This window comes from Gekko japonicus, unplaced genomic scaffold, assembly GCF_001447785.1.
Source record: "Gekko japonicus isolate JY-2015 unplaced genomic scaffold, Gekko_japonicus_V1.1 scaffold175, whole genome shotgun sequence".
NCBI lineage: Eukaryota > Metazoa > Chordata > Lepidosauria > Squamata > Gekkonidae > Gekko > Gekko japonicus.
This window is the reverse complement of record NW_015166425.1, coordinates 799,567-822,784: the sequence shown is the minus strand read 5'-3', so window position 1 is coordinate 822,784 and position 23,218 is coordinate 799,567. Positions and strand designations below refer to the sequence as shown.

The 23,218-nt window shown below is 51.8% G+C and overlaps 2 protein-coding genes across 2 annotated transcripts in view; both read left to right on the top strand.

Moving 5' to 3' along the window:
• Positions 1-6,446, top strand: part of INTS3 (integrator complex subunit 3) — a 200,043-nt gene extending 193,597 nt beyond the window's left edge. Inside the window, exons 27-30 of the mRNA XM_015411750.1 lie at positions 1,857-1,957; positions 2,869-2,941; positions 3,278-3,434; positions 5,261-6,446. Of these exons, the coding sequence (XP_015267236.1) occupies positions 1,857-1,957; positions 2,869-2,941; positions 3,278-3,434; positions 5,261-5,338 (409 nt within the window). The 3' untranslated portion in view covers positions 5,339-6,446. The remainder of the gene's footprint in view (positions 1-1,856; positions 1,958-2,868; positions 2,942-3,277; positions 3,435-5,260) is intronic.
• Positions 6,447-23,082: 16,636 nt separating this feature from the next.
• Positions 23,083-23,218, top strand: part of SLC27A3 (solute carrier family 27 (fatty acid transporter), member 3) — a 41,512-nt gene continuing 41,376 nt past the window's right edge. The window contains exon 1 of the mRNA XM_015411722.1: positions 23,083-23,209. Coding sequence (XP_015267208.1) covers positions 23,083-23,209 — 127 coding nt within the window. The remainder of the gene's footprint in view (positions 23,210-23,218) is intronic.

Genomic DNA, 23,218 nt, shown 5'->3' with positions numbered 1-23,218 from the left:
TTAGCCAAGGGAACAGAGAATGAGGGGGCTAGAGGAGGGGAACTTCCATGGGGCTTTCTGCTGCCCTGAAATAACAGGTTTCCCAGATGTGCTCCTCGGAAGAGCTTCTCGAGTAGAACTTGGGGGTTTTTTGCAGTGAGTTGCGGAGTCCACAGGAGTTACGTTGGTTTCATTTTATTGTTTGAAACTCAGTTATTTGTAGCCCTCCTTTCTCACCGAGGCACAAGACAGATCACACAGCGGATGTTAAGGCAATCCGTAGGTTGAGACGTCTCAATAGCAATCTAATAGGGCTTCTGATGGAAAGTGCCGTCACGTCGCAGCCGGCTTCTGGCAACCCTGAAGGGTTCTCAAGTCAAGAGACGTTCAGAGGTGGTTTGCCTTAGCTGCCCAACATAAGAAAGTAAGCCCTGCTGGATCAGACCAGTGGTCCATCCAGTCCAGCATCTTGTCTCACACAGTGGCCTCAACCAGTTCCTCTGGAGGGCCAACGACAGGGCAGAGAGGCCGAGGCCTTCCGCTCATAAGGACATCAGAAGAGCCCTGCTGAGGCAGACCAGTGAGGGTCCATCTAGTCCAGCATCCCGTCTCACACAGTGGCCTCAACCAGTTCCTCTGGAGGGCCAACGACAGGGCAGAGAGGCCGAGGCCTTCCGCTCATAAGGACATCAGAAGAGCCCTGCTGAGGCAGACCAGTGAGGGTCCATCTCGTCCAGCATCTTGTCTCACACAGTGGCCTCGCCCAGTTCCTCCAGTAGGGCCAACAACAGGGCATAGAGGCTGAGGCCTTCCATTCATAAGAACATCAGAAGAGCCCTGCTGAGTCAGACCAGTGAGGGTCCATCTAGTCCAGCATCCTGCCTCACACAGTGGCCTCGCCCAGTTCCTCTGGAAGGGCCAACAACAGGGCATAGAGGCTGAGGCCTTCCCCTCATAAGAACATCAGAAGAGCCCTGCTGGGTCAGACCAGTGAGGGTCCATCTAGTCCAGCATCCTGTCTCACACAGTGGCCTCAACCAGTTCCTCTGGAGGTCCACAACAGGGCAGAAAGGCCAAGGCCTTCTCCTGATGTTGCCTCCTGGCTCTGGGATTCAGAGGCTCAGTGCCCCTGAATGTGGAGGTTCCCCTCAGCCACCATGGCTAGCAGCCATTGATAGACTTATCCTCCATGAATCCCTCTAACCCCTTTTTAAAGCTGTTTATTCCTGTAGCCATCACTACATCCTCTGGCAGCAAAGCCCACATTTTAATAACCCTCTCCGTAAAGCAGCGTGTCCTTTTGTCCGCCACCATGGAGAATGCGCACGTACAGGCGACTGTCGATCTTGCCCGTTTGCACCCACAGAAAGTCCTGCTCAGAGGAGAGAGGCTGTCGTGGCGGAGCGTCCGAGGAGAGGCAGTCCTGTAGATACGAGGGTCCAGGCCTGTGAAAGGTTTTGCACGCCATCGCCCGGTACCTTGAACTGAACCCAGTCATTGATGGGCAGGCAGTGAAACAGCTGTAGGCTGGGTGTAATACAGCACTCATTCGCCCTCTCTTTAGGTTTAGTCAGTGTGATGTACCAGTGAAGGTGCTGGACTCAAATCCGGGAGACCCAGGTTCGGAACCCGCTCTCGGTCACGAAGCATCCTGGGCGACCACAGACGAGTCACGCTCTCTTAGCCAAACCTGCCTCGCAGGGAGGTTGTGCGCCGGGCCGGGGCACTCACACAGCCCCAGAGCGAGCGAATCCGAACACTGTGTCTGAATTGTGATATTCTTGCTTCCATACGGAGGTTCAGAAGGCCGAATAGTCCTCCGAAGAGCCCCTTCAGCCCCGCCTCTTATTTTTCTCGCTCTCTCTTTCACCTTCCAGCCTGCGGAGTTCCAGCAGCAAACTGGCCCAGCTGACTCTGGAGCAGATCCTGGAGCACCTGGACAATTTGCGCCTGAACCTCACCAACACCAAACAGAACTGTACGTAACAAGTCCCCACCCCCCCCGCGCTCCCCCCGTTCGCAAAACCCACGGTGCACGTTCCACCCACTCTCCACCTGGCCTGCCTCACTGGGTCGTCGCAGAAAAGAGCAAGAGTCCAGTAGCACCTTAAAGAGACTAACAAAATTTGTGGCGGGGTAGGAGTGTTCGTAGGTCACCGCTCACTCCTTCAGATATGAATTTTGATCTACCCCCCCCCCCCCATCAAGATGATACCGTCTTGCTCTATCACTGGGTTTGTCGTATGGGGAAAACAGGGGTACGGGTTAAACAGGGATAGGGAAGCTTGTGATGGAAACCTTTTCTTTGTTGGTAGAACAGAGGGTCTTAAGAGTGTCAGAAGAGCTCTGCTGGATCAGGCCGGTGGTCCACCTAGTCCAGCATCCTGTCTCACTCAGTGGCCAACCAGTTCCCCTGGAGGGCCAACAACAGGGCAGAGAGGCTGAGGCCTTCCCCTCATAAGAACATCTGAAGAGCCCTGCTGGATCAGACCAGTGAGGGTCCATCTAGTCCAGCATCCCGTCTCACACAGTGGCCTCAACCAGTTCCTCTGGAGGGCCAACAACAAAGAGGCCGAGACCTTCCCCTCATAAGAACACAAGAAGAGCCCTGCTGGATCAGACCAGTAAGGGTGCATCTAGTCCAGCCTCCTGCCTCACACAGTGGCCTCAACCAGTTCCTCTGGAAGGGCCAACAACAGGGCAGAGAGGCCGAGGCCTTCCCCTCATGAGAACATCAGAAGAGCCCTGCTGGATCAAACCAGTGAGGGTCCATCTAGTCCAGCATTCTGCCTCACACAGTGGCCTCAACCAGTTCCTCTGGAGGGCCAACTACTGTGTCCTCCTCCTTCGATCCACTCTGATGGCCCCTCCTCCTCTCTTCCCTGGCAGTCTTCAGCCAAACCCCGATCCTTCAAGCGCTGCAGCACGTCCAGGCCAGCTGCGACGAGGCCCACAAGATGAAGTAAGTGGCCGGGGGGGGGTCTCTTCAGGACCACGGGAGGGGGATTCCAGGGGGTACCTGCGTTGGTCTCCAGAAGAACTGCTAGATTTGCCCAGTGGCACCTTGGAGACCAACAAGTCAAGAGAGTCAAAGCTTCCTCCATTAGGTAGGAGGAGGTGTACTTTAAAGAAGGGTACGGGGAACCCAAGAACAGGAGCAGAACCTTTCCTGGAAGGGTAATGCATCCTGACGCCTGCAAGGAAAAGGATTGGGGGGAGAGCCAGGGATCACATGGTTGCCCCCTCCGGTTTTCATTGCCCGTCCCCAATCCTTTGTGACCCTCCCCCCCCTCCCCAGGTTCAGCGACCTCTTCTCTCTGGCCGAGGAGTACGAGGACTCCTCCAGCAAGCCCCCCAAGAGCCGCCGGAAAGCCACGATGTCCAGCCCCCGCAGCCGCAAGAACGCAGCCCAGCCGGCCAACAACGAAGAGGAGTCTGCCTCCAGTAGCGCCTCGGTGAGTTGTGGGCAGCGGCACATGGAGTAAACCCTCGGGGGACTCCTCATGGAGCGGTGGGAAGGGAGGATAGCTAGCAGTAGTTCCCCAGCCACCACTGATCTGGAGCCAGCAGTGAAATCAACGGTTCCTCTGAGGTTCTTGGGGCAGCATACAAAGCCCTCATTCCTTTTATCGTCACACTGAGGGGTTGCCCTCTGAGCGAGACCCTGTAGGGTAGAGTTCCACCAATATTGTGCACTGTAAATCCAGCCTCCTATCTGCCACTTGCCAGGCCTTTGATAAGAACGACCTTGCCGGGTGTGCTGGAATTGCTTCCGGTCTAGAATGCCAGATACTAGCGGCAGAGCCAACATTGGGTACCTATAAATGCTAAAGATCACATGTGCCATCAGAGGAATTCCCTCCTGTGTGTCAGAGAAGGCGGGAATGCCTCTTCTGAGGTAATGGAAGAGAAGGGGGAATGTCTCTTCTGAGGTGAGGCAAGAGAAGGAAGGAATGCCTCTTCTAAGGTGATGCAAGAGAAGGGGGGAATGTCTCTTCTGAAGCGATGCGAGAGAAGAAAGGAATACCTTTTCTGAGGTGATGTGAGAGAAGGGGGAATGTCTCTCCTGAGGCAATGCAAGAAAAGGGGGGAATGCCCCTTCTGAGGCAATGTGAGAGGAAAGGGGAATGCTTCTTCTGAGGTGATGCGAGAGAAGGGGGAATGCTTCTGAGGTGATGCAAGTGAAAGGGGGAATGTCTCTTCTGAGACGATGTGAGAGAAGGGGGGAATGTCTCTTCTGAGGCGATGCGAGAGAAGAGGGGAATGTCTCTTCTGAGGCGATGTGAGAGAAGGGGGGAATGTCTCTTCTGAGGTGATGCGAGAGAAGGGGGGGATGTCTCTCCTGAGGCGATGCGAGAGAAGGGGGGAATGCCCCTTCTGAGGCAATGTGAGAGGAAGGGGGAATGCTTCTTCTGAGGTGATGCGAGAGGAAGGGGGAATGCCTCTTCTGAGGCCATGCGAGAGAAATGGAAATGCCTCTTCAAAGGCGATGCGAGAGAGGGGGGGAATGCTTCTTCTTAGGTGATGCAAGAGAAGGGGGGAATGTCTCTTCTGAGGCGATGCGAGAGAAGGAAGGAATGCCTTTTCTGAGGTGATGTGAGAGAAGGGGGGAATGTTTCTTCTGAGGCGATGCGAGAGAACGGGGAATGCTTCTTCTGAGGTGATGCGAGAGAACGGGGAATGCTTCTTCTGAGGTGATGCAGGAGAAGGAAGAAATACCTTTTCTGAGGCGATGTGAGAGGAAGGGGGAATGCTTCTTCTGAGGTGATGTGAGAGGGGGAATGCTTCTTCTGAGGTGATGCGAGAGAAGGGGGGAATGTCTCTTCTGCGGTGATGTGAGAGAAGGGGGGGATGTCTCTTCTGAGGCGATGTGAGAGAAGGGGGGAATGTCTCTTCTGAGGTAATGTGAGAGAAGGGGGGAATGCCCTTCTGAGGCAATGTGAGAGGAAGGGGGAATGAGATGATGCCTGTTACAGCCCAGGGAGGATATCCTCTGAAAAGCGTGGAGGGGTTTTCAGTAGATCTCTTATGCCTTCTCATTTGCAGATAGACGCAGACCAAAATAGATCAGCTAAGATTTCTCTAAATCAAACGGCAGCTCTTCTTGTACATGTGGCTAGTAGGGTCGTTAAGGGGCAGATATAATGCTCGGGGGAAGGGGGCCATATCTGCCCCATTAGGCAATACCGGGGCCACCCTTGATTTGATATTCATAACCCTCGCCCCTTCCCCAAACCTTCTCTAAAGCCTGCCTTTAACATGAGGTTTTCTTCGCTCCTAGGAGGAGGAAGACACCAAACCGAAACCAACGAAGCGGAAGCGGAAAGGCTCCTCAGCAGTGGGCTCAGACAGTGACTGAGGAGGGGGGGTCAGGGCCCTGGCAGCACCGCTTGCCCGCCTGCCTCCCATCTGCCTCGGCGCCAGCGGTTCCCAGGCAACAGCGGCGTTAGCAGAGAGTGGTCCCGGAGCACCTGGACGGACACCATCGGCAGCAATGAAACGCGCGAGAGATGCATCTGCGTGTGTGTGCCCCCCCACTCAGCGAGACTTGAACGCTCTGACTGTCCCTTTCCTGAGCAGCACCCCCTCTGCCCCTGCCTCCCCACCCCGCTCCCCATGTGACCTGTGCTCCACGCCCGGCATTGTCCTGCTCCTTGCCATCCTGTCTAGACTGACACGGCAGGGAAAGGGGGATTCTGTATGGCCGTCCACCAGGGGGCACGGAAGACACTGGTCACCACTGCCAGGGGATCTGTAATCAGAAGTGTTACCAGGCCAGCGAGAAACCGGGTCCACCTCCCACTCCACCCCCCACCCCATCCTCCACAAAAAAGCAAATAAAGCGTGTGAACCGGCTTACAGCTCCCTCGGTGCTCCTGGCTAGGGGGATCGGGATGCGGGGAGGGGGCTCGTCCGGGACCGTCTCTTCCAGGCATCTCAGCAGAGATGTCATTTTCCGACTTCTCACATTTCTCCTCCCTCACCCCCCAGTAGGGGAGGTGAAGTTCCTATTTTCTCCTTGCATTGAACCACCGCTGGGGCCCCAGTCCCTCCCCCCCCATCCCCCAGCCCCCCCCCCCAGGCCAGACTCGCTGTGGCTTCCTCGCCATTCCTGGGTTGCCAACCGGACACGTGCAAGCCACCATCTCCCACCACCCACCCGCTGTACCCTGCCTTCAGCCCGCCCTGCAACAACCCCATGCATCCCTCCCCTAGGCTATTGGCACAAAGGACAGGTGCCGAAGGCTTCCCGGCAGGCTCTGAAGAGAACATCCTGTCTTCCTGTGGGCCCCCACCCCACCCGCTTGGAGGAGCTTGCCAGGGTGGTGGTGGGGAACAGTTTATCAGAGCAACCGGCCAGCAAGACAAGATGGCGGTTATATTTTTAATTCCCCATCTACCCACCGAGAGATTATCATTTTTAAGTGGTTTTTAAAGAGACAATAAAAACTGTCGACATGTTTTGTACAAGCCATTTCCGTTGCCTCGCGTTTATGTTGGGGCTGGATGGGAACAGGCAGAAAATCAAGGTGGGGGACCAACAGCTTGAGTATGGAGGGGGACTTCAATCCAAAGCTAACCCTCCTCTTTTTGGTGTAATGGTTAGGAGCGTGGACTCTAATCTGGGAGAACCGGGTTTGATTCCCCACTCCTCCACATGTAGTTGCTGGGTGACCTTGGGTCAGTCACAAGTTCTTTCAGAGCTGTTCTCTCAAGAGCAGTCCTCGAGAGAGAGCTCTCTCAGCCCCACCTACCTCACAGGCAGTGTTTCCTCTAAGCTGAGTTAGTGTGAGCTAGGTCACAGTTTTTAAGCCTCTGGCTCATATATTTTTGTCTTAGCTCAGGAAGGACGGCTCCAGAGCAAACTAATTTATGCAGTAGCCAAGTTGCTCGCTCACAACTTTCATGCCAGCAGCTCACAAAGTAGAATTTTTGCTCACCAGACTCCACAGCTTAGAGGGAGCATTGCTCACAGGGTGTCTGTTGTGGGGAGGGGAAGGGAAAGTCTCCCCCTCTTCTACTTCTTCTTTTACCTCTTCTACTCCTACTCTAAATCTTCTTCTTCTTCTTCTACCTCTTTCTTCTTCTACTACTTCTAATTCTTATTCTCCTTCTTTTACCTCTTCTTCTACTACTACTTCTAATTCTTATTCTACTTCTACTATTTCTACTACTACTACTACTACTTCTTCCTCCCAAAGGTCAGCTACCTCTTTCGAATCCAGAAACTGAGGCGGATTGACTATCGAGTCGTGTCGTCTAACCCCGCAGGTCTTCTCACGCAGGCTGCAACTTGACCTGAGATCATTCATATGAGCGGTACCGCAGCCACCCTCTGGAGAAGGAGAGAGACAGGGAGCAGGACAGAGTCAGACCGATGCACAGGGCAAGTGAAAACAGCATACAGAAAATCTCAGACGTGGCCAGTGGAGGGTTCATGGATCCCATGGGGGAGTTTGTGCTTGAGTTGGGGCCCGGGTTCAAATGGCTGCCGGTCCATGTTTGTGATGCCTCCCGTTTGGAACCAGTGTTCCCTCTAAGCTGAGTTAGTGTGAGCTAGCTCACAGTTTTTTAGCCTCCAGCTCACAGATTTTTGTCTTAGCTCAGGAAGGCCGGCTCCAGAGCAAACTGATTTATGCAGTCACCAAATCGCTCGCTCACAACTTTAAGGCCTGTAGCTCACAAAGTAGAATTTTTGCTCACAAGACTCCACAGCTTAGAGGGAACATGGAACTGACTGCAGGTAAAGACGATTACGCATATGATCTGATGGGTATGGGGGAGAGGACTATTCCCTTCCTCCCACTTTCATTTCAGCCACAGAGAAAGGAGGCTAGAAATTCTGAGTCCTATAAAAATGCTTTTGGAGATAGAATCATAGAACGTTAAGAGTTGGAAGGGACCATGCAAGGTCATCTAGTCCAACCCCCTGCACTCTGAAGGAACATAGCCGAAAGATAGCCCTACAACATACCCGAAAGATGGTCTTCCAGCCTTTGCTTGAAAACGTCCAGTGAAGGAGCATCCACCACCTCCCGAGGCCGTCCGTTCCACTGCTCAACCACTCTTACAGAGTGGACGGAAGGCAACAGGCCCCGCTTGCTGGTGGGAGAGGAATTTGAACCCCGGGGTCAAACTGCTGAGTTGCCGCAGACTAGACTGTGGCCGAGTCGAGAGTTGCCTTTCCCCACTTCACAGTATGCTTCAGTTCCTCTGACAATATCTCTCCTTTGACCTTCTGTAGTCAGTTCACAGTCCCTCTCCTTTGTTTAATGTATCCATGTCTTTATTTATGAACAAGCATACCCCTCTGAGTCCTGTCCTGGCTGGCCCAGGCTAGCCCGATCTCATCAGATCTCGGAAGCTAAGCAGGGTGGTCCTTGGTTAGCACTTGGATGGGAGACCCCCCCCCAAGGAAGTCCAGGGTTGCTGCGCAGAGGCAGGCAAGGGCAAACCACCCCGTTCACCTCTTGCTTTCAGAACCCTAAGGAGTTGCCACAAGTCAGCTGCCACTCGACGGCCCTTTCGTTTCCACGCTCCGCTGTCCAGCTATTCGCTCCCAGGACCTCACATTATAACTCCTTTCTCGTGGTGTTCGGGCCACTCTATGGCAGGAGGGGCCTCGGTCTCTCTTGCAGAATGGCTGCTTGTCAAGAGCACTCCGTGGTCTTCTGAGTCCTATAAAAATGGACTTTCGTGGTCAGAAAGGAACTGGATTGGATAGCCCCCAGGGTACCTTCTGCCTCTTCAACTCTTGCCTTCCAAGCTTCGATCGGTCGCATCCCAGTCCACCCCTGGTTTCAGTCCTCCAAAACAGGAGTCTGAGGCGTTTCTCCCAGGAAGTAAAACAAAACAGGAACCGTAAGAGAGAACTCTCAATTCTGCGTTCCCACAAAATGCCTGATAGGTGAATTAATTTTTGAAAAGTACGGCAGACTTCACGCTCGCACATAAGAGGAAAGTCTACAGTAGGGGTGTCAAACTCGTTTGTTACGAGGGCCGGATCTGACATGAAAGATATTTTGTTGGGCTGGGCCATGTCTGCCGTAAAATGAAATGCCAGGTACCAGAGATATAAACTTTATAAATGACACAGGCAAAACCAATTAACGATATTATTTTTTACCCAAAATACAAACAAAAGCAATTGATTCCTAGGAGTTGAAGTAATTGATTTACCGAGGAATCCTCAAAAATCCCAATGAATGTATTTAATTTTTCTTAAATAAAAAACTAGGTTTTTTCCAAAGGATACTATACCTGCCCCCTAGCCATTTCCTTTCATTTCTTGACAGCTTTGACCACACACACCTCACCATGTGTGCCTATGTGTCTGCTCCCCCCAAGCAGCCTCCTGCCTTCCCTCTGTCACACTAGTTGCTCACCAGCCGGATAAGAGCCCTGGAAGGGCCAGTTCCGGCCCCCGGGCCACATGTTTGACACCTCTGGTCTAGGGGCCCAGAGTCACTCACTTTTTGTGTATTTGTGCAAGTCTCCCAAACCGGAAGAAGAAGAGGAGACTGGATTTATACCCCACCCTTCACTCGGAGTCTCAGAGTGTCTTACAAACTCCTTTCCCTTCCCCTCCCCACAACAGACACCCTGTGAGGTAGGTGGGGCTGAGAGAGCTCTTTCGAGAACTGCCCTTTCAAGGACAGCTCTTGTCAGAACTATGGCTTGCCCAAGGTCATCCAGCAGGTGCGAGTGAGTGGAGGAGTGGAATCAAACCTGGTTCTCCCAGATTAGAGTCCGCGCACTTAACCACTACACGAAACTGGCTCTCGAAGCCAGTAAGCCCAACACAGCGACTCATGCGGAGATGCAACAGACAACCTCGCAAGGACAAGTGATTCTCTGTGCCTCAGGTGCAACTGAACATTCCAGTCATGCCCAATGCAAACATAAGAGCAAATCTGTGTACCAGCCCCAGTGGAGGAGGATGTTGGCGGCAAAGCAAACTGAGAAATGAGGTAGCAGACACCTCCCTGTAGGCAGACATGGCCAGGCTGATAGAAATCTTATTTCAGCCAGAAGCCAGAATGTTCCAAGTTCTCTCCCTACGGCACAGCTTGCCTTGGCGGGCTCTGTAGGACCTGCTGCTATTTCGTATGTGTGTGACAAAGACAGAGATTGAGAGGGCAGGGGGTTCGTACTCTTCATTCCTCCCACAGCCAGATGTTTTGAGGGAGGGACTCATCTCCTTGGAAGTCGATCCATGGCTCAGAAGAAGAAGAAGAGATTGGATTTATACCTCGCCCTTCCCTCGGAGTCTCAGAGCGGCTTACAAACTCCTTTCCCTTCCCCTCCCCACAACAGACACCCTGTGAGGTAAAAGAAGAAGAAGAGATTGGATTTATACCCCGCCCTTCACTACCCAAAGGAGTCTCAGAGCAGCTTACAAACTCCTTTCCCTTCCCCTCCCCACAACAGACATCCCGTGAGGTCAGTGGGCTGAGAGAGCTCTTTCGAGGACTGCCCTTGAGAGAACAGCTCTGAAAGAACTTGTGACTGACCCAAGGTCACGCCAGCAGCTGCGAGCGGAGGAGCGGGGAATCAAACCCAGTCCTCCCAGATTAGAGTCCGCGCTCTTAACTACTACACCAAACTGCTGGCAGAAGATCCTGGGTTCAGTCCCCAGTCCAGCAAAAAAGATCAGGTAGTTGCTAACACGAAAGACCTCGGCCTGAGACCCTGGAGAGCGGCTGCCAGTCAGAGTAGGCAACCCCATCCTTGATGGACTGGTGGTCTGACTCAGTTGCAAGCTGCTTCGCGTGTATTTTCTTGGCTGGGTGCAGAAGAGAAGGACATGGCTCCAGGAGATGTTGGCATCTCTTCTCCCTACCCCTTTCCTGTCTTCTTCCATCACCGGTAACGAGCCTGGAGCACAATCCACCCCAGAAGGTCTCTCACGCGAGCCTCACTGAAAGGCACGGAAGCGCAAGAGGAGACCTGCTCGGTGATTTAACCTGGCAGGTTCTTGACATGCAGCGTCAGGTGACTGGGGGAAGAGAGATGGGGTCGCGCACAGCCTGCCTCCAAAGAGGTGCAATGCAGCCTTGCACTTGGCCCTTCCGGGGCTGAATCTGGGCTCAGGAGGGGAGAAGAGAAGAAGAGAAGAGATTGGATTTATACCCCGCCCTTCACTACCCAAAGGTGTCTCAGAGCGGCTTACAAACTCCTTTCCTTTCCTCTCCCCACAACAGACACCCTGTGAGGTAAAAGAAGAAGAAGAAGAGATTGGATTTATACCCCACCCTTCACTGCCCAAAGGTGTCTCAGAGCGGCTGACAAACTCCTTCCCCTTCCCTTCCCCTCAACAGACACCCTGTGAGGTAAAAGAAGAAGAAGAGGAGATTGGATTTCTACCCTGCCCTTCACTACCCAAAGGTGTCTCAGAGCGGCTTACAATCTCCTTTCCCTTCCCCTCCCCACAACAGACACCCTGTGAGGTAAAAGAAGAAGAAGAGGAGATTGGATTTCTACCCCGCCCTTCACTACCCAAAGGTGTCTCAGAGCGGCTTACAAACTCCTTTCCCTTCCCCTCCCCACAACAGACACCCTGTGAGGTGGGTGGGGCTGAGAGAACTCTGACACAAACTGCTCTTTTTCAAGGACAGCTGTGCCAGAGCTTGTGGCTCAGGGGCAGAGGCTCTGTGGCTCAGGGGCAGAGCGTCCGCTTGGCATGCCGAAGGCCCCAGGTTCGATCCCCAGCATGTCCAGTTAGAAGCACCCTGCAGGAGGCGAAGTGAAACGTGCCACGCCATGGGAAATGCTGATCGCCACTTTGGGGTCAGGAAACACTTGTTCTCCAGGCCAGTTTGGCCAGGGGATCCTGGAGGGATTTCCCCCCTTCTCCTGGGCAAGGAGCAGGGGTCACTGGGGGTGTGGGGAGGCGGCGTTTGTGAATCTCCTGCATTGTGCAAGGGGTTACGTAAGAACATAAGAGAAGCCATTTTGGATCAGGCCAATGGCCCATCCAGTCCAACACTCTGTCCCACAGTGGCCAAACATACCAGGTGCTATCAGGAGGTCCAGCAGTGGGGCCAGGACACTAGAAGCCCTCCCACTGTTGCCAAGCACCAAGAAGACAGAACATCCCTTGCCCCAGACTGAGAGTTCCTATCTACACCCTGTGGCTCATAGCCACTGATGGATCTCTGCTCCATATGCTTATCCAATTCCCTCTTGAAGCCGTCCATGCTTGTAGCCACCTCCAACAAGGGTTGGACTAGATGACCCCAGAGGTCCCTTCCAACTCTGTGATTCTCTGAGAGCCACTGCCCAATCAGAGAAGACAGTACTAAGCTGTGGAGTCTTGTGAGCAAAAATTCCGTTGTGAGCGAGCGATTTGGCTACTGCATACGTTAGTTTGCTCTGGAGCCCTCCTTCCTGAGATAAGGCAAAAATGTGTGAGCCGGAGGCTAAAAAACTGTGAGCTAGCTCCACACTAACTCAGCCTAGAAGGAACACTGCTACTGACCCTGGTGGACCAATGTACTGACTCTTTCCAACGCCGATTTCTGCATTCAGTAGGTTATAACTTGAGGACGAAAGGCAGCAGTGAAATCTTATATGGATTTTTAAGTGCGGTGTTCTTTCGGCCAGTAGAACTGCACTTTGTGCAGGCTCAGAGGAGCCCCCTTCCTATCGCATCACACTTACCAGAGCACCGAGAAAACTCTTTGAGAGCCGAGGATCGCCGCCGATTAAAGGCTGAAACTAATTGGGGGGGGGGAGAGACGTTGGCCTACGTCCCTACCTCGGTGTTCTTCATCTGAAATCCAACCTCTGCCTTCAAGGGTGGCTTGGAACGGCTCTGGTTTTGTTCCTCCCCCCCCCCCCTCCTCCCCACATCTCGGCATCTCTCAACAAGCACGAGCCCGTCCACGTGTGTGCAGTTCTGGCATCCCTTTTACCCCCTGGAGGGAGAAGCATTCCAGAACCACCGAATCAGGCATATAGAGGAAGGCGGCAAAACAAGGGAATTTTCGCTTGCGGTTCCCGCCTCTCCTCCCAACATCTGTAATTCATAGGACGGAGGAGAGGTTGCCCGGAGCCAGAAGGAGAGGGGGAAACAATCCTGTTCGGTTTAAGTAGGGGAAAGGTCAGGGTGGTTTGGGGGCTGCTGGAATTTACGGGAGCGCCAGCCAGGCCACAGCTTGAGAAATGGCAGGGTTAGAGCCGCGGGTCTGAAGCATCTGGGTGAATTTTCAAGAGGGCGGGTGGGCTGTTGTTGTTCAGTCGCACAGTCTGACTCTTCGCGACCCCATGGACCAGGTTACGCCAGGCCCTCCTGTCTTCCGCCATCCTCTGAAGTTTGCTCAATTTCATGTTCGTTGCATCTATGACACTGTCTAACCATCCCATCCTTTGCCGTCCCCGTCTCCTTTGACCTTCAGTCTTTCCCAGCATCAGGGTCTTCTCCAGTGAGTGCTCCCCTCTCATTTGGTGGCCAAAGAATTTGAGCTTCAGTTTCATTATCTGGCCTTCCAGGGAACAGTCAGGGTTGATTTCTTTTTAGGATTGACTGATCTGATCTTCTTGCAGTCCAAGGGACTCTCAAGAGTCTTCTCCAACACCACAGTTCAAAAGAATCTATTCTTCGGCGCTCGGCCTTCCTTATAGTCCAACTCTCGCAGCCGTCCATGACGGACAGCTTACGAACAGATTGGACCCAGTGTCGTGACACGACATAGGAGAGAGAAGGGGCCTTATTCTGAATCAGACCCTTTTGGTCCATCAGAGTCAGTATCAATATGCTGTCGAAGGCTTTCACAGCCGGAGTTCATTAGCTGTTGTAGGTTTATGTATCAGGAAACAGGAAGTCTCCTCAGGAAACAATCCATATACAAAAGAATCTCCTCAGGAAAGCTCCTCCATTAGCATGTTTCACAGCCTGGGGAACTCCTGCAAGATAATGACTCAGCCCTGCCCCCACCTTCCTGAGTAGATATAAATTACCTGCCTACCGGGTTTTTTTTCTCACCTTGACACAGAGAGTACTCCATCTGTCTGTGTTATACCTCTGAGGATGCCAGACACAGCTGCTGGCGAAACGTCAGGTCCTACAATGCCAAGACCACGGCCACACAACCCGGAAAAATATACAACAGCTAATAAAGTCAGTATCGTCTACTCAGAGTAGCAGCTGCTCTCCGGCGTCTCAGGCTGAGGTCTTTAGAATCAGAGCTGGAAGGGACCTCCAGGGTCATCTAGTCCAACCCCCTGCACAATGCAGGAGATTCACAAACACCTCCCCCCTACACCTCCAATGACTCCTGCTCCACGCCCAGAAGATGGCAAAAAACCTCCAGGATCCCCTGGCCAAACTGTCCTGGTGACGGAAGCTGTGGCAGCCAATGCTCCCTCTAAGCTGCGGAGTCTTGCGAGCAAAAATTCTCCTTTGTGAGCTGCTGGCACTAAAGTTGTGAGTGAGCGATTTGGCTGTGGCATAAATTAGCTTGCTCTGGAGCCATCCTTCCTTGGCGAAGACAAGAATGTGTGAGTCAGAGGCTAGAAAACTGTGTGCTGGCTCACACTAACTCAGTTTAGAGGGAACAGTGGTGGCAGCTTTTCTTTTTCGCCTGGCTGTGCCCAGTCCACCATGTCAGAATTTCAAAGGTGCCCACAGGCTCAAGAAGGCTGGGGACCCCTGGCCATGGGACGAGGCCATATCGGGTAAATACCCGTCTTGCTTTGGGGATTTCAGTGGGCTGAACGTCTGGCCATTGCTGTAAACTTTCGTGTAGTCGATATGGACTCTAATCTGGAACAACCATTATTTGTCAGAGATTTTTGATATTTGTCAGAGATGCTTTAGGCTGGTCCTTCATTGGGCAGGGGGTCGGACTAGATGGTCTGTATGGCCCCTTCCAACTCTATGATTCTGTGATTCTATAACCAAGTTTGATTCCCCACTCCTCCACATGAAGCCAGCTGGTGTGACTTTCGGTCCGTCACAAGTCCTGTCAGAGCTGTTCTCTCAGGAGCGGTCCTCAAAAGAGCTCTCTCAGCCCCACCTACCTCACAGGGTGTCTGTTGTAGGGAGGGGAACGGAAAGGAGTTTGTAAGCCGCTCTGAGACTCCTTTGGGTAGTAAAGGGCAGGGTATAAATCCAATCTCTTCTTCTTCTTTTACCTCACAGGGTGTCTGTTGTGGGGAGGGGAAGGGAAAGGAGTTTGTAAGTCGCTCTGAGACTCCTTCGGGTAGTGAAGGACGGGGTATAAATCCAATCTCTTCTTCTCTTCTTCTTCTTCAAGAACAGTTTCTGTCAGAGCTCTCTCAGCCCCGCCTGCCTCACAGGGTGTCTGTTGTGAGGAGAGGAAGGGAAAGGAGTTTGTAAGCCGCTCTGAGACTCCTTCGGGTAGTGAAGGGTGGGATATAAACCCAATCTCTTCTTCTTGATTTACCTGAGCTGTTGTGGTGCTGGATTAGGAGTTGGGGGGTTCCCCTAGGATCAAATTCCCAGTCTGATAGGAAAACTCTCTCGGCCTGACCTACCTCACAGGGTTGTTGTGAGAATCAGCCGTACGGAGAATGACATATGTCACCCTGAACTAGACAGATCATTCAGGAATCGTTTTTGAACAGTGGGGCTGAGAGCCACGAACCGAGATTGAAAAGGTTTATTTTTCCCCAGCTATTTTGGGCCGAGTGTGTAAAGTGGAATGGAAAAGAAAATATTAACCTTGGCTCAGGCTTTCCCCATTGGCTGGCTAGTTTTTACTGATCAAATACAGATCTCCCGGGCTTCCTTCGGCATCTGAAATAGGCCGCCTGCGTTGAGCTTCTGCAAAGCTGCCAAAATGGGTTAAAACGTCATTGGCATCTGCGCTCGATCCATTTAATCCTCCTCCGAGATTCAGTCGAAGGCCCTGGGTAGGGTCGTTAAGACAAGGCGAAGCCGGATCTTTAAGCCGGGCCTCTTTCTACCCGCCCCCCCCCTTCTGCGTCCTTCTTCTGCAAAGAAAACCCTCTTAGGCCACGCGTATCCCTTGGCCAGGCAGCTGCAAAAACTGGGAAACAACCCTGTGAGTCATTTTGTAGAAAAAGAGGTGCAGGAGCTCATTAGCATAACTCATTAGCATATCTTATTTACATATGCCACACCCCCTGACATCACCAGAAGTGTGCCAGAAGGAAAACCCACTGCTCAGGCTCCACTAGACTGTTTTGGATTGCTAGCTATTGGGGGGTGGAACATGCAGATCTGTCCTCACAGAGGAGGGAGAGCTTGTACCTGAATAAACCTTGGCCTTAAACGTGCCACTGGACTGTTTTGGATTGCTGTGTGTGGGGGGGCTCTGCAACTTACCTGGCTGCTTCTTGCTCTGACTGAGGGCTGCTGGGAGCAGGGGGCGGGGCTTGTTGCATGTGCCCGCCCCCTGGGCTCTTTACTGCCAGGAAATGGCCCCTGCCTGTGGGAATACGCAGAGTGCCGTTGCCACAACTTCTGCAGCCATCCTTCTGGTTAGCGGTTTTCAAATACAGCCCTTGCAAGACCCAGTAGCTGCATTCCCAGATCCCCCTGCACTGCCAGTTTGCTGGGGGGGGGGGATTATCTGATTCTTACAAAGAAGAAAAAGAAGAGATTGGATTTATGCACCCCCTTCACTTGGAGTCTCAGAGCGGTTTACAATCTCCTTTCCCTTCCCCTCCCCACCCCACAACCAGACACTCTGTGAGGGAGGTGGGGCTGAGAGAGTGGCTCTTTTTCAAGGACAGCTCTTGTCAGAACTATGGCTTGCCCAAGGTCATCCAGCCAGGTGCAAATGGAGGAGTGGGGAATCAAACCCGGTTCTCCCAGATTAGAGTCTGCACACTTAACCACTACACGAAACCACTACAAAGAAATAAATCCTTTGAAAAGTACAGAGGTTGAGGAGAGGTGGGGGGGGGTAGGTCTAGCTACACTCTTGAGCATATACTTTCCTTGGACCGAGAGAAAAAGACACGTAAATTACAGATGACCAGGGCAGAAAAGGTATTTGAAAAGGAGGCCTCTGTATTTAATCCCTGCCTTGAGTCACTGAGCTCTTTTAGGAAACAGATTTTAATTGGTCCTGTTTTCAGTATTCATTGTATTACTTGGAGCTAACATGCAGTAGATATGTTATGACCACTGAGGAAGGCCGGATATTATTTATTTATTTATTTCATACCCCGCCAAAGCAGACTCAGGGCGGCTTCGAAACGCTTGTGGGTCTTCGTCACGTTTTCTGTTTGATAACTATGTTTGATTCTATCTGGGGCTGAGGCGATGATTGGGCCGGTATCTGTTTTTATCTCATTTCTAATGAATATGTGTGTTTTGGGATGTTTGATAATATTGATGTTATATGTTCTAATTGAGGTTATTTGGCCCTCATATTTGTGACAATTAACGTTTTGGTTTCTTAATTCAATTTGTTTGGGTTAAGTTTTTCTTCCCCCTCATTTTGTTCCCGGACACAGAGCCAGACCTTTTAGACATCATATGTGAAGTGGCGTCGAAACAACCTTATGTGAAGCATACTTCCAGTATTAGGTAGCAATACAGTGGTGCGTAGACCACAGTCTCTATCCTGTGCCAGTGTGGTGTGGTGGCTAGGAGCGTGGACTCTAATATCGAAGAACCAGGTATGATTCCCCCACTCCTCCACATGCAGCTGCTGGTGTGATGTGGGGTCAGTCACAAGTTCTCGCAGAGCTGTTCTCCCAGAAGCAGTCCTCAAGGGAGCTCTCTTGGCCCCACCTGCCTCACAGGGTGTCTGTTGTGGGGAGGGGAAGGGAAAGGAGATTGTGAGCCACTCTGAGACTCCTTTGGGCAGTGAAGGGCGGGGTATAAATCCAATCTCCTCTTCTTCTTCTTTTACCTCACAGGGTGTCTGTTGTGGGGAGGGGAAGGGAAAGGAGATTGTGAGCCACTCTGAGACTCCTTTGGGCAGTGAAGGGCGGGGTATAAATCCAATCTCCTCTTCTTCTTTTACCTCACAGGGTGTCTGTTGTGGGGAGGGGAAGGGAAAGGAGATTGTAAGCCACTCTGAGACTCCTTTGGGCAGTGAAGGGCGGGGTATAAATCCAATCTCCTCTTCTTCTTTTACCTCACAGGGTGTCTGTTGTGGGGAGGGGAAGGGAAAGGAGATTGTGAGCCACTCTGAGACTCCTTTGGGCAGTGAAGGGCGGGGTATAAATCCAATCTCCTCTTCTTCTTCTTTTACCTCACAGGGTGTCTGTTGTGGGGAGGGGAAGGGAAAGGAGATTGTGAGCCACTCTGAGACTCCTTTGGGCAGTGAAGGGCGGGGTATAAATCCAATCTCCTCTTCTTCTTTTACCTCACAGGGTGTCTGTTGTGGGGAGGGGAAGGGAAAGGAGATTGTAAGCCACTCTGAGACTCCTTTGGGCAGTGAAGGGCGGGGTATAAATCCAATCTCCTCTTCTTCTTCTTTTACCTCACAGGGTGTCTGTTGTGGGGAGGGGAAGGGAAAGGAGATTGTAAGCCGCTCTGAGACTCCTTTGGGCAGTTAAGGGCGGGGTATAAATCCAATCTCCTCTTCTTCTTCTTTTACCTCACAGGGTGTCTGTTGTGGGGAGGGGAAGGGAAAAGAGTTTGTAAGCCGCTCTGAGACTCCTTTGGGCAGTGAAGGGTGGGGTATAAATCCAATCTCCTCTTCCTCCTCCTCCTCCTCTTCTGGATGGGCCATTGGCCTGATCCAACATCAGCTTTTCTTATCTTCTCCTCCTCCACCACCACCACCTCCTCTTCTTCTTTTTCTTCCTCCTCCTCCTCCCCCCTCCTTCTCTTCTTCTTCTCCCTGCCAATGCAACCTTCTGACCATTTCATTACAGTCCAGTTCTAGTTACCTCGGCCAAAAGCCCTCTCGAACAATTCCGTTTTGCAGCGTTCCCAGAAAGCCGAGAGGGTGGGACCCTTCCTGACTTTGTCAGGGAGACCATTTGATAAGATAGGGGCCACCACAGAGAATGACTGAATGAACATGAGTAATTCCCTAGAGGCCTCCCTGCACAGTAGCCGCTTTTTCCAGGGGACCTGATCCTCTGTCCTTGTGTTTCCAAGAGATCTCCGAGTCCCACCTGGAGGCCATCAGCCCTAGGCTACGCAGAGGCAGGCAATGGCAAGACCACCCCTGAACGTCTGTTGCCTTGAAACCCAACGGGGTTGCTATAAATTAGCTGTGTCACACAGACACACAAACAAAGGGAGGGCGATCTTCTTATCTCTAATCAGCGCAGATGTCGCAAGGCTTTCTGCTTATCTGGTATGTGCTTGGCCTTTTGTATGAAAATGTCACAGACTGGCTGGCTCACATCTCGGGGTGGAATGAATGAAAGAGCCACGGCTGCCCACTAGAAGAGCAGAAAGGAAACAAGGCTGTTTGGGACGCTATAATAATGCAGTATTTACACAACCATATCTGTCAATACTTTTTTTTAAAAAAAACCTATTTATTAGAAGGATATAACAACTTTAACAAAAAATTACACAATTCAAATATATCAAATATATCCATTTTCTAATTTTTCTCCTCCCCTCCCCCTCTGCTTGGCTTCCCACAGTGCGAGTCCCCTTCCTCTCCTTTTCTTTCCCCCCTCTCTAATTGCCCTTTTTCATTTCCTCTCTTTAGGTAACATGTTATCATAATATCTGTCAATACTTTAACAACATACAAAATTTAATAAAGTCATCTAAGTCCAAAATACAAGGATTGCAGAAGGTCCAAAAATAATCGTATTCTAACGAAGTTTCCGGATAATGCTTTCGTTTCCCAGGTCTTCATCAAAGAAGGACCAGATCTAACTGCACATTTGGTTTCTTTCTTAACGTCTATCAAGACTAGTCGAGTAAGGTTGGAAAATCAATACTCCACATTCTTCATAAATCAATAGATGTATAAGGCATATAAGGCATATCTCAGAGTGAGTGTCAGGTAAGCATTCATAACTTCCGGAAACTTTGTTAGAATCAGAATAAGATTATTTTTGGACCTTCTTCAATTCTTGTATTTTGGACTTAGATAACTTTATTAAATTTTGTATGTTGTTAAAGTATTGACAGATATGGTTGTGTAAATGCTGTGAGTCTTTGTTTCCTTTTGGCTCATATGTCATGGCCAGTGTTCCCTCTAAGCTGAGTTAGTGTGAGCTAGCTCACAGTTTCTTAGCCTCCGGCTCACACATTTTTGTCTTAGTTCAGGAAGGAGGGCTCCAGAGCAAACTAATGTATGCAGTAGCCAAATGGCTTGCTCACAACTTTAATGCCAGCAGCTCACCAAGTAGAATTTTTGTTCACAGGACTCCACAGCTTAGAGGGAACATTGGTCATGGCATGTGGTCACACTCTCTGTTATTCTCAGGGGTCATTTCCTGCAGGAGCGCACAGGAGCTCCAGCAGTAAGGAGCCCAGTGGGTGGGCACATGCCCCGCCCCCCTGCTCCCAGCAGCCCTCAGTCGGGCCACAAGGAGCAAGAAGCAGCCAGGTAAGTTGTAGAGCCCCCCCCGGCCCACCTTCAGGTACAAGCTCTCCCTCTTCTGTGAGGGCAGATCTGCGTGTGTGTCCCCCCCCCATAGCTAGCAATCCAAAACAGTCCAGTGGCACCTTTAAGACCATGTTTTATTCAGGTACAAGCTCTCCCTCCTCTGCGAGGACAGATCTGCAAGTCCCCCCCCCAATAGCTAGCAATCCAAAACAGTCCAGTGGAGCCTGAGCGGTGGGTGTTGCCTTCTGACACACTTCCGGTGATGTCAGGGGGGGTGGCGTATGCAAATAAGTTATACTAATAAGTTATGCTAATGAGCTCCTGCACCTCTTTTTCTACGAAATGACCCCTGGTTATTCCCCACATATATACCTAAACAGATAGACACTCAGGGGTCATTTTGTAGAAAAAGACGTGCAGGAGCTCATTAGCATAACTGATTAGCATAACTTATTTGCATATACCACACCCCCTGGCATCACCAGAAGTGTGTCAGAAGGCAACACCCACCGCTTAGGTTCCACTGGACTGTTTTGTATGGCTAGCTATTGGGGGGATGTACAGATCTGTACTTGCAGAGGAGGGAGAGCTTGTACCTGAATAAAACTTGGTCTTAAAGGTGCCACTGAACTGTTTTGGACCGGGGGTGGGGTAGGGGAGCTCTGCAACTTACCTGGCTGTTTCTTGCTCCTCGTGGCCTGACTGAGGGTTGCTGGGAGCAGGGGGTGGGGTTTGTTGCATGTGCCCGCCTCCTGGGCTCTTTACTGCCAAAGCTCCGCTCTTGTGCGCTCCTGCAGGAAATGACCCCTGGGCACACTATCTGCCCGCCCATGCTAGCGCTTCTTTCCTCCGCCGAAATCTGTGGATTATGCCACACTCAGTCTGTTAGCTTCTCAGGTGCCACAAAACTCCATTCAAAACTCTGTCCTATAGCCTTATTAAAATGTGGAATTGGCTGCCAGAGAACATTGTTAGATCAAGATGGGTAGCCGTGTTAGTCTCTCTGTAGCCGTAGAAAAGAGCAAGAGTCCAGTAGCACCTTAAAGACTTGACAAAATTTGTGGCAGGGGAGGAGCTTTCCCGTGTCACCGGTATCCGAAGAAGTGAGCAGTGACTCAGGAGAGCTCATCGCCTGCCACAAATGTTGTTAGTCTTGAAGGTGCTACTTTGCTCTTCCCTAGATTATGTAGTGATGGCCACAGTTTTAAAAGGGGAATAGATATGATTAGGAGCTGCGGTGGCTCAAGTGGTTAAGATGCTGAACTGCAGGCTGTGGAAGGTCAGTAGTTCAGCAGTTCAAGACCTGAGTTGCTGCATGACGGAGTGAGCTCCCGTCTCTAGTTCCAGCTCCTGCCAACCTAGCAGTTCGAAAGCAAGAAATTGCAAGTAGATCAATAGGTACCACTCCGGTGGGAAGGTAACAGCGTGTGCGCCTTGGTGTTTAGTCATGCCGGCCACATGACCACGGAAATGTCTTCGGACAGCACTGGCTCTTCGGCTTGGAAATGGAGATGAGCACCGCAACCCTAGAGTCGGATTCGAGCAAGGGAACCTTTACCTTTACTTTAGATATGATTTACGGAGGAGAAGCCTATCACTGGTTACCGTGAATAAACCTTTGTTGGTCTTAAAGGTGCCACTGGACTCTCAATTTGTTCTACGGCTTCAGACCAACATCTGGATCTGCCACAGATTTGCTTAGTCTTGAAGGTGCCGCTGGACTGTTGCCCTTTTCTGCTGCTACGGACAGACTCACAAGGCTACTAACCATCTGGCGCTTCCAAGGCAAATGGGGTTTAGGGTTGTTGTTGTTCAGTCGCACAGTCGAGTCCGACTCTTTGCGACCCCATGGACAAGATCCCGCCAGGCCCTCCTGTCTTCTGCCGTCCTCCGAAGTTTGCTCAGTTTCATGTTCGTTGCATCTTTGACACTGTCTAACCATCTCATCCTTTGCCGTCCCCGTCTTCTTTGACCTTCAATCTTTCCCAGCATCAGGGTCTTCTTCTCCAGTGAGGGCTCCCTTCTCATTGGGTGGCCAAAGTAGTTGAGCTTCAGTTTCATGATCTGGCCTTCCAGGGAACAGTCAGGGCTGATTTCTTTTAGGATTGACTGAGTTGATCTTCTTGCAGTCCAAGCAGGGCCGGATTTAGACTTGCTGAGGCCCTAAGCTATACAAAACCCAGAGGCCCCCTACTGTTTTAAATTACATCAGCTGGTCTCAGAAAAATTTAAAATATGTACGCCTTTTTAGTATTTGAAATCATTTTTTATATAGTGTTTTTATTTGAGGCCCCAGCAGATTGCGAGGCCCTAAGCTGTAGCTTATTTCGCTTATGCGTAAATCCGGCACTGAGAAGGGTTTGGATAACATTGTACCCAGCCAGGGCCTTGGTTCCCTTGGCAGCGCCAGGCGCCTCTCCAGCCGCCGCGGGCGCACGAAACGTGCGGGCCCGGGACAGCCCCCTCCCCTTTCTCTCCCCTCCCCTCCTCCTCCTTCTCCTCCTCCTCCTCCTCCGGCGGGCAGAGGCGGCGCCTTCCCGCCGGGCCCGCCCTCGCCCAGCTCCGGCAGGCGCCGCCAGCGCCGTCTTTCCTGCTGCGCGCAGAGCGAGGAGCGAGCGAGGCGGCGATGTCGGCCGGCGGGGGGCTGCTGGCGCTGGCGCTGAGCGCGGCCGCCGTGGGGCTGCTGCTGCTGCACCGCCGGCTGTGGCCGCACGTGTGGGCCGAGCTGGCCTTCCTGCTCCGCTCCTGGCGGGGCCGGCGGG